Source organism: Haliaeetus albicilla, chromosome 10, assembly GCF_947461875.1.
Source record: "Haliaeetus albicilla chromosome 10, bHalAlb1.1, whole genome shotgun sequence".
Classification (NCBI taxonomy): Eukaryota; Metazoa; Chordata; class Aves; order Accipitriformes; family Accipitridae; genus Haliaeetus; species Haliaeetus albicilla.
The window spans coordinates 40,826,919-40,841,928 of NC_091492.1; the positions used below are offsets into that span (position 1 = coordinate 40,826,919).

Here is a 15,010-nt window from a genome sequence, read left to right on the forward strand (position 1 = left end):
ACCAAATGATGATAAAGATAAAATTAATACTGGGTGGAGAAGATGGTAGGCTTTTTTGGAGAACTTTTTTTTTTTTTTTTTTTTTGGCTTTCTGTGGAACATGCTCTGGTGTGGAGTGTGTCTGGGCTCATGCTGGGAGGGCTTAGGGTGCACATGTAAGGTAAGCAGTACATGCACAGCACAGTATCTTTTGGGGGAGAGGGAAGTCCCACCCATTAGCTCACTATGTTAGCCAGCAGGCCTTTGGAAAAGCACATGGAAGTATGTGTCATGCAAAAGCTTTGTTGTCCCCATCATATGCACACATATCCCCTTCCCAGTATAGAGGGAAGTTCCCAAAGCACCTCCTTGGTGCTACAGGAGGTGTTACTGTGTCCTTAGGTTCTGAGGTTATGTGGTGGGGAAGAAGTTTCCCTGTGTTTACGACAGAAATATTTCATTTAATTTCAGTTAACCTTGTGATGGGCTTTCCCTTTAATAATCTTTCATTCCCACCTCTTCATGTTCCAAAATGGAAATCTAGGGGGGGGGGGGGGGGGGGGGAAGGCTAAGCTGAAACCTATTGCACAGAACATGAAGAATGCCAGCATACGTGCTTGGGTTTGAAGTGCTGGTGTGGCTGTCAGCACACTTTATTTTATCACTGTGCATTCGATCACTGCTCAGTGGCTGGATGATGTCAGTGGGTAATAGTGCTGAATGCTGCTGCTCTTCTGGCCAAAGGAAGACTCTCACGCCTGCCCCCTTGACTTCCTGCTTAAATATCTGTGGGGAGGGCAAGGTCAGCCATGTAGCTGATATGCTGAGAATGACCTAAACATGTCTGGAATTCATAGTGTGAAACCAGAAATTGATCCCACAGTATTAAAAACTAAAAAAACCAGCATACTTTGGTTCCCTACATCGTTGCTGCTGACCATCAGTTGGTTTCTCAGCAGCTGGGTACCGCTTCCTGGGCGCAGAAAGATTATGCAGTTGAGAGCATCAGGTGGCCTGTATTGCAGAGAATCAGAAAATGGGAGTTCTGACCCCAAATTCAATAATATGGGATGATATTTGGGTGTAAAAACTTCTGCTTGTGGGATTTTCTGAACACTACCCCCCAACACGAGAGCAGGGCAGCATTATAGAGGAAAAGCACCGAGTCTGGGTGCCGGGGGCTGTTGCTTCACAGCTGTTCCTGCTGGTGGAGTCCAGGGTCTTGGGCCCTCAAGTCCTTGTTATTCACCCTTAGATCAGGATATTGCAGATGGAGGGAAGACGGGCATTTCTAAAAGGATGCTCCTAACTTGGAAGTTGGATCTCTTTCTAAAAACAAGCTCAGGTAGCTTCAGCGAGTGCAGGGGTGACAGGAGAACTACATTAGACAGCTCTACGCTCCAGATGTCCCAGTGATTTTAAGCATCATTTTAATGGCCCTGCCCAGTTGCTCTGCAAAAGCATCACATGAATAAGAAGGAAATTGGACAAACTTCCAGATAAAATAGTGAAATGGGCTGTCCACAAACAAACAGGCTGTGAATATACCTTTCTAGTCTTTCAGTGATGCTTTGATACTAAGGTTAAAAAAAAAAAAAAAAAAAAAAAAGGAGCAGATTTCGTTCAGAAAGCTGAAGGAGCTTACCTTTGGTCATAATTCAAGCAGCAATTTTAATAGTCACTCTTTCCTGGACCACCTTTCTCTTTGGTCATTGTGGAGACCAACCTCCCCCAACCCTCCCTTTTTTTTTTTTCCATGACACTCTTGTGGCAACAGTAACCATCACTTTGGAACAGTGGTGGAAAATACACTGCATATTTCTGCTGTTGCAGTGGAAGTTACTATCTGAAATGGAGATCAGGTACCTACTACATCTCCATATTATTTTGCAGACTATCAGTGATCCATAAATTAAAAGTTACAACTAGAAATCTAAGCCTTGAAGCTCAGAAAGCTGCTGTTTAAAAAGAATGGTAGAGCTTCTGCATGTTGATAAGACTACACCTATCAGCATTTTCAAGTGAAAGCTGTTTTTTAAATATGTGCAGAGGTGCATCGATCTGCATTTCTGGATGTCTTTCATGCTTGACCTCTTAACTCCCCACCACCTCATGCATTTCCTTGATAGCTGCTTTTACAGTTTTCAGATGAAATGATCTAATAGTTAAAATTTCATAGAAAGATCAGACAGTGTGGATTCTTATCGGAGGCCTTGGTGTTGTCTTTGAAATCCAAATGCCAGCGAAAGAATGATGTGATCTCATCCAGGGTCTGCAAAGCGAAATACCTAGCTATGTGTGAGCAGGCTTCTCTGGATGTGGCCATTAAAAGGACACCAGGGCAGTCTGACTCCAAAACCAGGTACATTTACATGATGGCTGTTCCCTTGCACCCTCTTCTGCTGAAGCAATGACATTTTATTCCAGATGGTTGAGTTTCTCTTAACAGACTCATCTGGCTGCTGCCTTTATAGATCTTTGCTCTAAAAATACTGAACTTGTTCTTTCTTATCTCAAAAGTTCTTTTCTTGCTGTGAGAGGCTGCCAGCAGTGTCTTGCTCAGTACCCTGCTTTGTCCAGCAAAGAGGAGCTCAGTATTTTCTTTGGTTATTGTGAGGTGAGAATAACCGTCCTTTAGGAGAGCATTCAATGTCTTGGTTAAACAATGTGGAAAAAGGAACTCGAGCTGCTGGTTTGGAGGAGAAGTTGAGTCCAACTTCCTTACATAAAGCAAAAATCTTGGAGGGGTGAAAGAGGGAAAGTTTGGATTTTTATGGCAAGTGAACTGCCTGTGGGAGTAGGTTGGAAAAGACATCTCTCAGTTCTGTGTGTGCCAAAGATACAGAGAGATAAGAAACTGAGAAAATGTCATACCTTAATAAAAGCTGTTCTGTTTTAGACAGTTTTTTTGGTTCTCCTGATGATCTGCTTGATTATTGCATGCTGCAGATAGAGCTTCAGGAAACTGCCGTTTTCTGCTTTAAAGAATCCTGACATTTTCTGGTTATGTGGAGAACAAATTTTGCAATAAGCAATTCAGTTATCTTTTTTCCCCATAATAATCTATGGCATTATGTTTGTGAAGTACTTCATAAAGTTCCAAGTGCCTTTGTCTAAGAACACCAGAAAGGTGACTACTGGAACTTCCCCAAATTTTCTTTTTAAAATGGTTGCTCAAACTGTTCATTCATTAGGGGCTTAATCTTTAAAACCATAATCCTTTATTCATTCATGTGTTGACATGCTTAGTCTGAAGAACTTCTCTGGTACTGACTGGTCATATTCAGTAACTAGTATTAATTTCTTCCAATTTCATCCATTCCCCGAGATCACCATTTGGAGACCTTGTCTTCAAAGACGGAGTTCTGAAGAGTGTTGGTCTTGATTAGAAATTATGGTGATAAATTAGGTCTTTAGCACGAGCATGCTGTATGCAGACATTAAATCCACGAGATGTCCACCAAGTCTACTGTTCTCCTTCTCTCTTGTCTTCAGGAATGAAATACTTCTTTTGTTTTCCTCTGACTTTTTAATGTCTCATATTCTGCTGTGACTAAAAGGCTTTATCAGCTAGTGTTATAATTAGTAATTGCATCCTATTGTTGGGGATAAATATCCCAGACCTAATGTGAAATCTTTCAGAGATGGAATTCTTGTCATGAGAGAGACAAGCTGAGCAAAACTGGAAATGGTGTGCACAGGAGCAGCAAAAAAAAAAAAAAGGATAAAAGTTCATTTTTGCTGTAAATAAAACAAGTGCATATTCTAAATCTCATTAGAGATTAGACCGAAGGGGAAACTGGGAACGTTGCTAGCGGATTCTTAGATCCATTTTTTCTTATACTCTTGCTGTTTGCTTCATTCTGCCAACTTCTTGGAACGGAGTGTGCCGTGCAGAACGTCCCACTGCTCACAAAAAGGCCGGGCCTCAAAAATAGCACATCCAGGAAGATCTTGTACTGCTGCGTGGTACTTATCTCCATGTCTCCGCAAGTCCCTGACCAAGTCTGTTCTCTCCAAGTCGTATGTCATTTAACATGGTAAATGGCATATGTGAAATGTTGGGGGTCTGCCTGTCTTACCTGACATCTGTCCCTTAAAATTAGCTTGGATGACTTCTCAGAGGAACATTCATTACCTGGAAGCTTCTGTCAGAGATCTTATTCCTGCTGAACTTGACTGAAATGTGCAAATTCCTTCAAGTGCTTACCAACTTCTGCAAAGTATGGCTGTCATTGTTACGCTTTAAAAAAAAAAAAAGCACTTTTTGAACTATAGCAATACAGAGGACTAATACTGTGTTTGTGTTTCTGTAGTCATTTCTACAGTCTCACATATTCCTGGTATCTGGCTTAGATCTATTTCATTACCTAGCCTCAAGCATTTGAAGGCTGCTATGTTACACCAATTGCTGAGGTGTAAGTGTATATTTAGTCCAGTCAACTTCAAAATAACATCCCAAAATTCCTCGTACAAGGAGGATGTGATTTATGCATCATCGCTTACCTTGTAGTTGATGTTTGACTTCACTAATGTGGAAAACCCACCATCATCACTTTTTGGTAATGGAGTCTGACACAGCACTGTAGTCAGGCTAGTTCTTTGTTTTCTTTGCGATCAGATGTTTCCTTTTCTCTCTGGGGTTGTCTTTGGAAGGGATGGGGGAAGACAGAGGCTGTCCACTTCAGTTGCTACATCCTTTCACGTCTTGTTTCTGTTCTGGCACTCTGGCTAGCATTTTCTTGGTTGGTAACTATTTACTGTAAATTGTTGTTAATCTGTTTCAAGGTGAAGGCTTTGGAAGGCTCTTCCTAACCTCCTCTTCACACTCCTTCCAAATGTTGGTAGTCATTTGAGCTGAGACAGGTGGCAGCATGCTGTCTGCCTTGGGTGATACATCAGTTATGGTGTTAAACTTGCTTGTTGATTTTGGAGCACTTACTTGATCACTGCTTGCTATCAGCTACTAGTCCTGAAGCACAGGGCTGCCAGCAAGTGGCCTTGGTTTGCTGCTCGGTAAAGCAGCTGCTCATCTTCTGTTGAACTTGAGCCTTCTCAGGTCTGTAGGTGCATCCCATCCTACATCTGAACTTACTTTGAAGATCTCTGAAAAATAGCCTTCAAATGACAGCAGTACTGTAGTAGGTGCCAGTTCTTTCTCTTGGCTGCTGTCAGAAACGCATCAGGAAGGCTGGGCTCTTGCAGACTGCAGGAAGGACTGTTGGTTCATAAAGCTTCAATGATCACCATCAAAGGGCTGAGCTCTTTGCTTCATACTTGTTAAGTGTGAAAGGAGAGGTCCCCTTGTACAGAATCAGGGACTGCAGCTCTACACATGTACTAAGGGCTCTAGCTTTTGGCTCCCAGGACTGTCATATAAAAGATCAGTAGATCTTTATATGTGAAGTTCCTGGGACTGTATTTAAAAAAAAAAAAAAAACCAGCCTTGGACACTTTTCCTCTTTTGAAATGGAAGCATTACCATTCGCATTTTCTTCTGAAAATTTTTGGCACAACTTACTGGCGGGTTTTTTTTTCCTTTCACATGGATACACTTGGGCATGGAAATGAATGTGGAACTTGTGAGTTTGTTTCAGCTGAGCAGAGTTTGAAATCTGCTTAGACCATCTGATCAATCTTGTTAAGAGCACACAGTTCCAGAACAGTGTTCCCTTGTTAGAAAACTTTCAGTTCTGGTAGGGAATGAGCTCAGTCTTGCCATACTCTCGGATTTTAAGAAGAAATTTTGAAGGAGGCTACTCATCGCAGGAAATAAGTATTGAGGGACTGAATTGGAACCGTGGTGACTTGAGGAGGAAGGAAAGAACGGGTGGGTTGAGGGGGGAGTGTCTTAAAATGGCTGCCATCTTGTAAGTCCATGTCACCCTCAAGATTTGAGTCCTGTGTCTGAAGAAGGTTGTCCAGCAGCCACCTTTGTTTCCAGATCTCTTCTAGTGTTTCGTGGAGTGATTAGTAACCTGCTGTTTCCTTTATTCATAACGTGGCATTTTCTGCTGTGTTACTGAAAATGCACATAAAATTCTCAGGAAAAGATGGGGGGTAAAAATCAGGAGAGAGAAACCTTATGACCTCATTTTTTATATTAAACAGCAGCACCCTCTGAAACCTGCAGCAGCATTCCCTGAAAGTTGATTTATAAGAGTAGGGTCTGGTTTACAGGTAAGCAGCTAACATGGAGACAGCTTGTCTGTGAAGGCGGCCATGTAGCACTTCTTCCCCTTTTCCTGACATCAGGTTACAAGACAGATCCATGAGCATGAGCAGGAGAACGAGTTGCGGGAACAGATGTCAGGATATAAGCGGATGCGGCGCCAGCACCAGAAGCAGCTGATCGCCCTGGAAAACAAGTTGAAGGCCGAGATGGACGAGCACCGCCTCAAGCTGCAGAAGGAGGTGGAGACGCATGCCAACAACTCGTCCATTGAGCTGGAGAAGCTGGCCAAGAAGCAAGTGGCTGTGATGGAGAAAGAGGTGAGTAGAGTTACAGGCTCCCTAGCTGTACATCAAGATTGGAGGGAGAGGTGTGTACCAGATCTCGTAAGAGAAGGCTGTGGAAGTACTGCTTAAAACCTATGTTCTTAAGTGCACTGTGCGGTTACTGTCCGGAGCTGTCCTGGCTAGTTTTGTCAAATAGGTTCACAGCCAGAAGTCAACCTTCTGGGTGATGGGCACTCCATTGGCATCGACCAATACTGTAGCTAGTGACAGCTGGCTAAAAGAGACTGACAAACTCTGTGGAGACCTTGGAGGGACCTTCTGCCTCATGGCTGAGGGAATGACAAAAGCTTGCTGCTGTTACTCAGTCTGTTTAAAAATCAACACGTTAATCCATACGGTAAATTAGTGGGGTTTTACCCTCTGGGGTGGTTTTGGTAAGAGAGGTAAGAAGCATGAGGAAACCCTTAAATGTATGTGAGCATTATGGGGTTTTTGTGCAAGCAGCTTTCATGTGGTGGAATACTCATGGCTTTGTCTAGCACAGCGATGGGAGAATGACAGACCAAAAAATACACAACAGGAGACTGATTTGTGCTGGATTCAGTACCTGTTCCCTCACCCTTTGGGGTTTTTCTTTCTTTTTTTTTTTTTTTTTTTTCTCTGTGCTTTGCAGGCAAAGGCAGCTGCAGCAGATGAAAAGAAATTCCAGCAACAGATTCTGGCTCAGCAAAAGAAAGACCTGGCGACCTTTTTAGAAAGTCAGAAGAAACAATACAAGCTTTGCAAGGAAAAGATTAAAGAGGCAAGAAACCATCATTTTCAGGGCTGAAGGGGTGTGGAATGAACACGAACTAGACTTTCGTTTTGACAAAACTGGGCCAGCCCAGGGGTTTAAGGGATACTGTCATGCTTGGAAGCACATGTAGATTCTCAGCAAGTAAACTTTCAGGAACTGGGAGCATCTGGCAGCATTTCTAGAATAATCTGTAAGGGTGCTAGAGGTGCCTTCACAATTTGCTGTAAGAGCAGAATCTTTGAAACCAATGGTGATCAGGGAAAATGGGACTTCACAGAGAAGTCATCTTCCCCTTTTTCCTCATCTGGTTTGTTTTATTTTGGGGGTTGGTTTTTGGGGGGTTTTTTTTGCTTAAGCTGGAACTAATCAGAGCAGCCATTCAGATGTCACTTGACTAAAAGCCCTGTGATCACTTATATGAATTAGAAAAAGAAGTAACTTAGTATATAGCTTATCTATTCCAAATTGCATTACTTAAGTAGTGTCCCCACCACATCACAAAAATCATTTGCTGTTAAGAATGTCAAGGTGAGAAAATGACTAGCAAGGAGCTCTGTTAGGTATCTGATTCGATAGAGAATCGAGCATGAGTCTTGTTGAAATGAAACTTTAGGCCAAGCTGGACTCCGTTGTAAAACAGGTGCAGAGCTGGGAAGGGAGCCAAGGGGTTTGACCCAGTCTCTTTCCTGGACAGCCAGAGCATCCCTTGCAGTGGTGTGTTACTGTCTTTTCATTGCTGTGCTGTTTAGCCCCCTGAGATGTTTGTGTTTAATGGCCACTTTTTCCTTCTCCACTTGGTGGGTCATAATACAACTCAAGAGGCAGTAGGGCCGGGCATGGCAGGTGACGAGTCTGGTTCTGCTGGTACCTGGTGTTGTAGTCAGGATTTTGGTGTCCTTTTGTGAACTGAATGGCAGAATAGCCGCCAGTGACTGAAGGTCCTCCAAGTCCTGTGTCACTGTAATCCTAAGGGAAGTCTTGGTTTTGACCCTGTATGTATGCAGGAAATGAATGAGGACCACAGCACGCCGAAGAAAGAGAAGCAAGAAAGAATATCCAAACATAAAGAGAACCTGCAGCACACACAGGCTGAAGAGGAGGCCCATCTTCTCAGCCAGCAGAGACTCTACTACGACAAAAACTGCCGTTTCTTCAAAAGAAAAACAATGATCAAGAGGCACGAGATGGAGCAGCAGAACATTCGGGAAGTATGGCACTCTTCACTTCCTTTCCCAAGTGTTTCTGTAACTGTTTTAGCTTCATGTTTGTAGAACAGTTTGCTGACATTAGATCTTCATGTTTCCAGTTGCTAAACAGAGCTGAGAAAAATGTAGGAAACATGTTTTGGGAAATAGTTTTCCACACAGATGTGGATGCTTTCATTAACTGAGGAGGGGTGGCATTGTTGATTTGGAGATGGAAACATTATGTGGGCCACACACTGTGTCAGATGTGTCATCTGAGCTCCTGGGCATTAGATTTTGGGGGATCCTGCTGGGCTGCTTTTGCAGCACAGGGCAGTTTGTGCCATGTTGAGTGCCAGGGCCACCTGTGGGACGGCTGAAAGGGCATCATCCTGTGGAGTTCTACTTGTTGGCCAAAGAAAACTCATGCAGTTGAAATATGTGTAATAAATCAGTAATAACCTTAAAAGAACAATATTAAGGTTGCAGAATGAAATGCTACAAATGTAAGAAATACCAAAAATTCAGTCCTTTCTTGTGTCTGCATTCTGGTTGTCTACAAGTAAGCAGATGTTACTTTTCCATTGGGCTCTGCTCAAGTTAATGCACAGAATGGGCAATAGTTTGTTAATGAGAAGCTATTTAACATCTTGCTTTTTCTCATTAGTTATTAACCCTTGCCTTCCAGGCTGTCTGTAGTCAAATACCACTTTGGAGAAAGAATTACTACTTGTAGATTTTTCTGTGGTCATCACTATAGTATCTGAATTCTTCATTAATGTTATTTTTTGATAAAGACTATCAGATGAAAAGGTATTTTAGTAAAGATGAGAGTGAGTGGTCAAAAATTTCTAATAATCATGTACTTAGTCTGCTACCATCAAATTTTCTGGCATATTTAGCATTGCTCTATATTTCACCTGTTTGGAGCTTTGCTGCCCTTGACTTCAGATGTGCCTGGGGCTGCTCAGCTGCTTTGCAGATCACATCCAGACATCTCAACTTGGACACCCTGAAAATGAATGGCTGAAAAATCAGATTTGGGCACCCTTATCACAGCATATAAGCTCTGTGGCAGGGATGAGAACAGAGTTCAGTTACCTAGCATGGTATTTTAACTAGGAAACACTCCTCTGAGCTCCTGCATTTAAGCTCTTGAGAGACCTAATTTTCAGAATTATGTGTTTATTTCCTGAAAATAACATCCCTACTAACTAGTTCAAATTCACTGGATCAGACACCTGAAGTTAAGTAACACTTCCAAAATGTTTTTTTCTTGATATTTTAAGTAACCACAGAGGTTCTTTTTTTGCAAGTGGGAAAGTGTTTGAGAGAAGTGGAGTGCCTCTGTTTGTGCTGTGTGAACTGAAATCAGGTGTGGAACAGGCACTAGAGAGGCTGGCTGTCCTGTCCTAAGATGAAGGCACAAGTGCCACAGCTCACTGTATGGGCTGACACAGTGCCTGTTCAGTGTGCTACCTGCCTTTGTGCAAGTGGGAAATGATTCAGCACACCAGTAGATCTAATTTTTTATCTTGGCTGTCAAGGTGCAAATTTTGCTTAAATGTAAACATGTGCAACATCCTTATGGCCAAGAATGCAGAGGCAAGACCTGGCCCTGTTTCCTTCCCCATCCTCCTAGCTTAAACCTGTCACAGTTGTAATAGCCAGAGGGGCTGAAGTGCCTGTTCGCAGGTGCTGATGTTGAGAATTAAAACAGGATTACAGCATGCAAGCAACAACTCAAAATAATTAGATTTTTTTTGCTTTTACTGCAGAAACTTGTTAGACTGAGCCAATACTGGGCCCTCCCTGTGCTGGGCACTGTGCATGTGCATAGTGTGAGGCAGCTCCCACTGTGCCTGTCTTAGTCTAGCATGAAGCACAGTGATGAGTTTGTAAACCTGAGAGCTGAAACTGAGATGTACCAGCAGACCATCTGTGAAGGTCACCAAATATCAGCAAGGGGTACAGCTGTAATCACTGCTTGACTGAGCTGGATTCAGCTCCATGCTCCACAGGTTGTTGCTGATACCCTGAGCCAGAAATACTAGCAGTAATCGGGGAGAGAATCCGGTATCTTCCTCTTCCTTGGCTTGCAACTCAGTGAAGGTTTTCCTAGACTGCAGGGCACTGTGTGCAGGAACTCTGATGCGCACATTGCAAAATTGTGTGAGGCTTGGGCTGTATCCTCATTTTAAACAGGCTGTGCTTGGGGCCAAAAGCCACCTGTACACACAATGGTAGATGAAATTCTTTTTCTTATCGGGTGTGGTGTGTTGGAGCTGTTGAGAGAAGCTTCAACTCCCAGCGCCTAGCAGGGGCTCAGGGTGATTTAAAACAGACAAATAAGAGCCCCTGATTCTGTCAGTCACCCCAGCTCTGAGCACCCCAGGATGTATTTATTATAACTTCCGTGATTCTCAGCAGTCACAGAAGGCTTGCATGTGGACCCAGTGCCACCTGCTGGAGACTCCCTGGGTGATCCAGGAGCTGCCAGAGGAGCAGGTTGCAGGAGGATGGATGGATGCTAGGTGGCTGCTTTATTAGCGTTCCCATCGTGCTGCTGGGTTTGTGTTTCCCTGCGGTACGTAGAAGTCCTTGATGTTACCTAGAAAAGTGACCAAAACACCCAGCCTCACAAACTCAACTACTGCGTCTTAGGGCAGAGAGAATCACTCCTCAGCTTTTGTCTTGTGCTCTGCTGTCCTCTTGTGCAGGAGTTAAACAAGAAGCGGACCCAGAAGGAAATGGAGCATGCCATGCTGATCCGGCACGACGAGTCGACGCGTGAGCTGGAGTACAGGCAGCTGCACACGCTGCAGAAGCTGCGAATGGACCTGATCCGGCTGCAGCACCAGACTGAGCTTGAGAACCAGCTGGAATACAACAAGCGGCGAGAGCGGGAGCTGCACAGGAAGCACTTCATGGAGCTCCGGCAGCAACCAAAGAACCTGAAGGTGCTGGAAGCTTTCCTTCCTCCTCTTCCAAACTCTGTCCTGCCAGGCAGGCTGGGCTGTGCGCTCGCTGCCTCCTCTGTGCAGCATCCATGCTGCAGAACCGCTGTTCTCCACCAGCACTGTGTGCTCTCCCTTGCCTCCCTTTCCTTTGCGCAGGGCTGCTCTGGTATAAGAAAGTTGTGGGCTATTATAGCAAAGAGCTCACTGAGGAATTTTTAAGTGCCATGCTAATTGAGGCTGCTGGGTAAAAATAGGCTAGTCCTTAGCAAAGTATTACAGAATTTGCTTCTGATGAGCTGTACTTCTTTAGGCCCTTGCTGGTGTCAGCCTATAAACCTTGATATGGAAAGGGGTTGGGTGATGCTTCCTCGCTTTCAAAGTCAACGGAGAGAGAGCACATGGGAGTGCTGAGTGCTGTGCTCTGTCCCAGTTTGGCTGCAGGTTGATTAGAAACCTCTGACCTGCTTGCTATGGGAGATTTCTGTTCCTCCTCTGAATGTCCAAAAAGACACGTTGCTTTTATTCGCTTTGTCACACCCTTGCCAGTTCTTGGATCTGTGGTCTCCATGTAGTGCATGGTTGAGATGGGGGAGGCAGTTTGTGGAGGCCTTGGTGAGGTAGCAAAATGGGAGGCCTTGAAAAAGCAAATGCTTTTTGGGAGGCAGGGGGCAGGGTGAGGGGCTGGGTGACCTGCAGGAAGCAGGGGTAGGAGATGAGATGTTCTGGGCTGAGGAGGGCTTAGTGGATCCTGTTCCCAGCCCAGGCCTGTGGTCAGCGCTGAAGGAGAGCCTGAGCTGATGCCGCTGGTTAGGTTGCTGTGTGTGTGGAGTACACCCCGCTCAACCCGCGTGCAGGGGCAGGAGACAGCGCAGAGCACAGGAGAACTGTGGCTGTCTCTCACCAACCTGCCCATTTGGATGTACTACAACCTTTCCATTCCCAAAGCTCTTCATGCTCCTCACATTGTTCCTTCCTTGGCAGGCTATGGAAATGCAGATCAAAAAGCAGTTCCAGGACACATGCAAAGTGCAAACTAAGCAGTACAAAGCACTGAAGAATCACCAGCTGGAAGTAACTCCAAAGAGTGAGCACAAGACAATTTTGAAGAGTCTGAAGGATGAGCAGACAAGGAAGCTCGCCATCCTGGCAGAGCAGTATGAGCAGAGCATCAACGAGATGATGGCCTCACAAGCGGTAGGTGCAGCATCCGGCACCTCCTGTCCCTGGGCAGGGGGTCTCTGACCAAGGTGCGTGGAGTTGGGGTACAGTTGGGCCATCAGTCCTTGCAGCATATCGTGTTCTTCCCGTCCTAGCTGCTGGATGGTGAGCGATGCGGCTGTGTTTTTAACTGTTTTAAATAACGCGTCATGTGGTACTTTCCCTCTTGTAATAAGCATCCCGCAGAACACGCATCCTTTCCCCGCTGCCCCTCGCATGCTGGGGTTTAGAATTGGATCTTCTCTGAGGCTTCTGCCTCTGTGTCAGTGGGGAAGCAGCTGTTTATGAAGCCCTTCCTGCTTTCTCATTCTGCCACCAACACCAGAGGCTCCCCGGCTTTGAGAAGGAAGAGCGGTGTGTCGCTAGCGTCGGAGCAGAGAAGTTACTAGTGGAGGCTTGAATGTTGTTTTCCCACTGATCTTACAGCTACGGCTGGATGAGGCCCAAGAAGCAGAATGCCAAGCCCTGAGACTGCAACTCCAGCAGGAGATGGAGCTGCTCAACGCATACCAGAGCAAAATTAAGATGCAGACAGAAGCACAGCATGAAAGAGAACTCCAGAAGCTGGAGCAACGGGTGTCGCTGCGCAGGGCACATCTTGAACAAAAGGTACGTTTTGGGTGGGCTGCCGGTTAGATGTGTCGATCTCGCCTCGGACACGGGGCTGGCACCATGCGTCGGGAGCTGCCATACCCGGGGCGGTCATGCTCTGCTAAGGGGCTGCTGACTGTGCTTCTTTCAGATTGAAGAGGAGCTAGCCGCCCTCCAGAAGGAACGCAGCGAGAGGATAAAGTTTCTGTTGGAAAGGCAGGAGCGAGAGATTGAAACGTTTGACATGGAGAGCTTGCGAATGGGCTTTGGGAATTTGGTCACATTAGAATATCCCAAGGAGGACTATAGATGAGATTAAATTTCTTTGCCATTTAAAAACAAAAAAAGACAAAAAGCAAACAAAACAATGATAAAACTTGCAAAACCAACATTCCCCATGTTAACGGGCGTGCTCTCTCTCTTTCTGTCTCTCTTACTGACATCGTGTCGGACTAGTGCCTGTATATTCTTACTCCATCAGGGGCCCCCTTTCCCCCTGTGTCAAGTCCCGGTGCAGGACAGCTCCTGGCGGTCTTTTCCATAGTATGTCACAGTATTGATGTCTCTGTGCAATGATTAAAAATGTTTCAGTGAAAACTTTGGAGACAATTTTAATGGAAAAAAAAAAAGTGGATGTATGTTGCTTTTGAGCAATCACTCATTTTACCACCAATCAATGAAAGTACAAGCAAAAAAAATAATAATAATCAAAAGATATATACAAACCCAGGGGGAGAGAGACTAAATCCGCAGCCTTACCTTAACTAGCTGCTGCATAATTTTATTTTATTTTTATTTTTTTGGTATTTATTCATCAGGAATAATTAAATAATAAAAAATTTTATTAAAGATTGAGAAATTTGATACATTTTACAGAAAAAAAACTTAATCGTGATGTACATATCAGTGGTGACATATTATTACTTTTTTGGGGGTGGGGAGGGGCGGGGCGAAGATCTGGTGATTTTTAGAAGAACCATGCCAGGCGAGGCGGGGATGAGACCTCAGTCCTCGGCATATTCTTGATTGTATCATAATCATTTTCTGCTGTCGCAGAGAATGTGAATACACTTAAATGAGCCCACAGGATCCCAGTAGCACAAATTGGGCTTTGTCAAATCGTGTATTTTGTGTATAGAAGGAATTTAAGGAGAGCTTTTACTTATTTTCATATTGTATTTTAACTGTTTCTCTGATCAAAAATTTTTTTACTTCTTTCCCCCCTTTCCTCCTGCTCCCAGCCACCCCGCCCACTCTCCAGTTCAGTACTTGGAGTTCAACACTGTCTGTTAGATCATCCCCAGCCCTTTTTTTTCTTTCTTTTTTTTTTTTTGTTGTTCCTCCCCCAAGTCCACCCCCAACCCCATGATCTTGGTCATAAATATTGCATTATTCACACTTTCAAACTGTGTATTTTCTTACAATAAAAAGATAAAAAAAAAAGGCTTTACTTCTTTTGCATGCACTTTAAAAAAAAACAAAAAAACAAAAAAACCAAAAAAACAACAAAAAACCAACAAAACAACAAAAACATTTTTCAGGTTCCAAGGAAGAGCATGAATAACTGTCAGAGCTTTTAATTATATTTGTAAATAAAAGTGTTCATCACAATGCCTCGCTGTCTCATTGTGGCAAGAGCGGCTCGTGGCCTGTCCCCGGCACAGTCTGAAGGTGGGAACAGGGGAGGTGACCCACTGCACTCCCACCAGCGCACCTCTTGTGGACGCGCAAGGGGCGAGATGTCCCTCCAGCCCTGACAGGGCTGGAGGAACCTCTGGGGCTTTGTTCTAAACCTGGTTTTCTTGACAGTGGAGGTTTTTAGG

General features: G+C 44.4%; 1 protein-coding gene across 5 annotated transcripts in view; it reads left to right on the plus strand.

The window, feature by feature from the left end:
- TAOK3 (TAO kinase 3) overlaps positions 1-14,798 on the plus strand; it is a 94,683-nt gene extending 79,885 nt beyond the window's left edge. For all 5 annotated transcript variants that reach the window (XM_069795278.1, XM_069795277.1, XM_069795281.1 and 2 more), the window contains 7 exons: positions 6,235-6,471; positions 7,112-7,240; positions 8,239-8,442; positions 11,139-11,378; positions 12,360-12,572; positions 13,023-13,205; positions 13,339-14,798. In XM_069795278.1, the coding sequence (XP_069651379.1) occupies positions 6,235-6,471; positions 7,112-7,240; positions 8,239-8,442; positions 11,139-11,378; positions 12,360-12,572; positions 13,023-13,205; positions 13,339-13,500 (1,368 nt within the window). In that variant the 3' untranslated portion in view covers positions 13,501-14,798. The remainder of the gene's footprint in view (positions 1-6,234; positions 6,472-7,111; positions 7,241-8,238; positions 8,443-11,138; positions 11,379-12,359; positions 12,573-13,022; positions 13,206-13,338) is intronic.
- Positions 14,799-15,010: the final 212 nt, after the last annotated feature.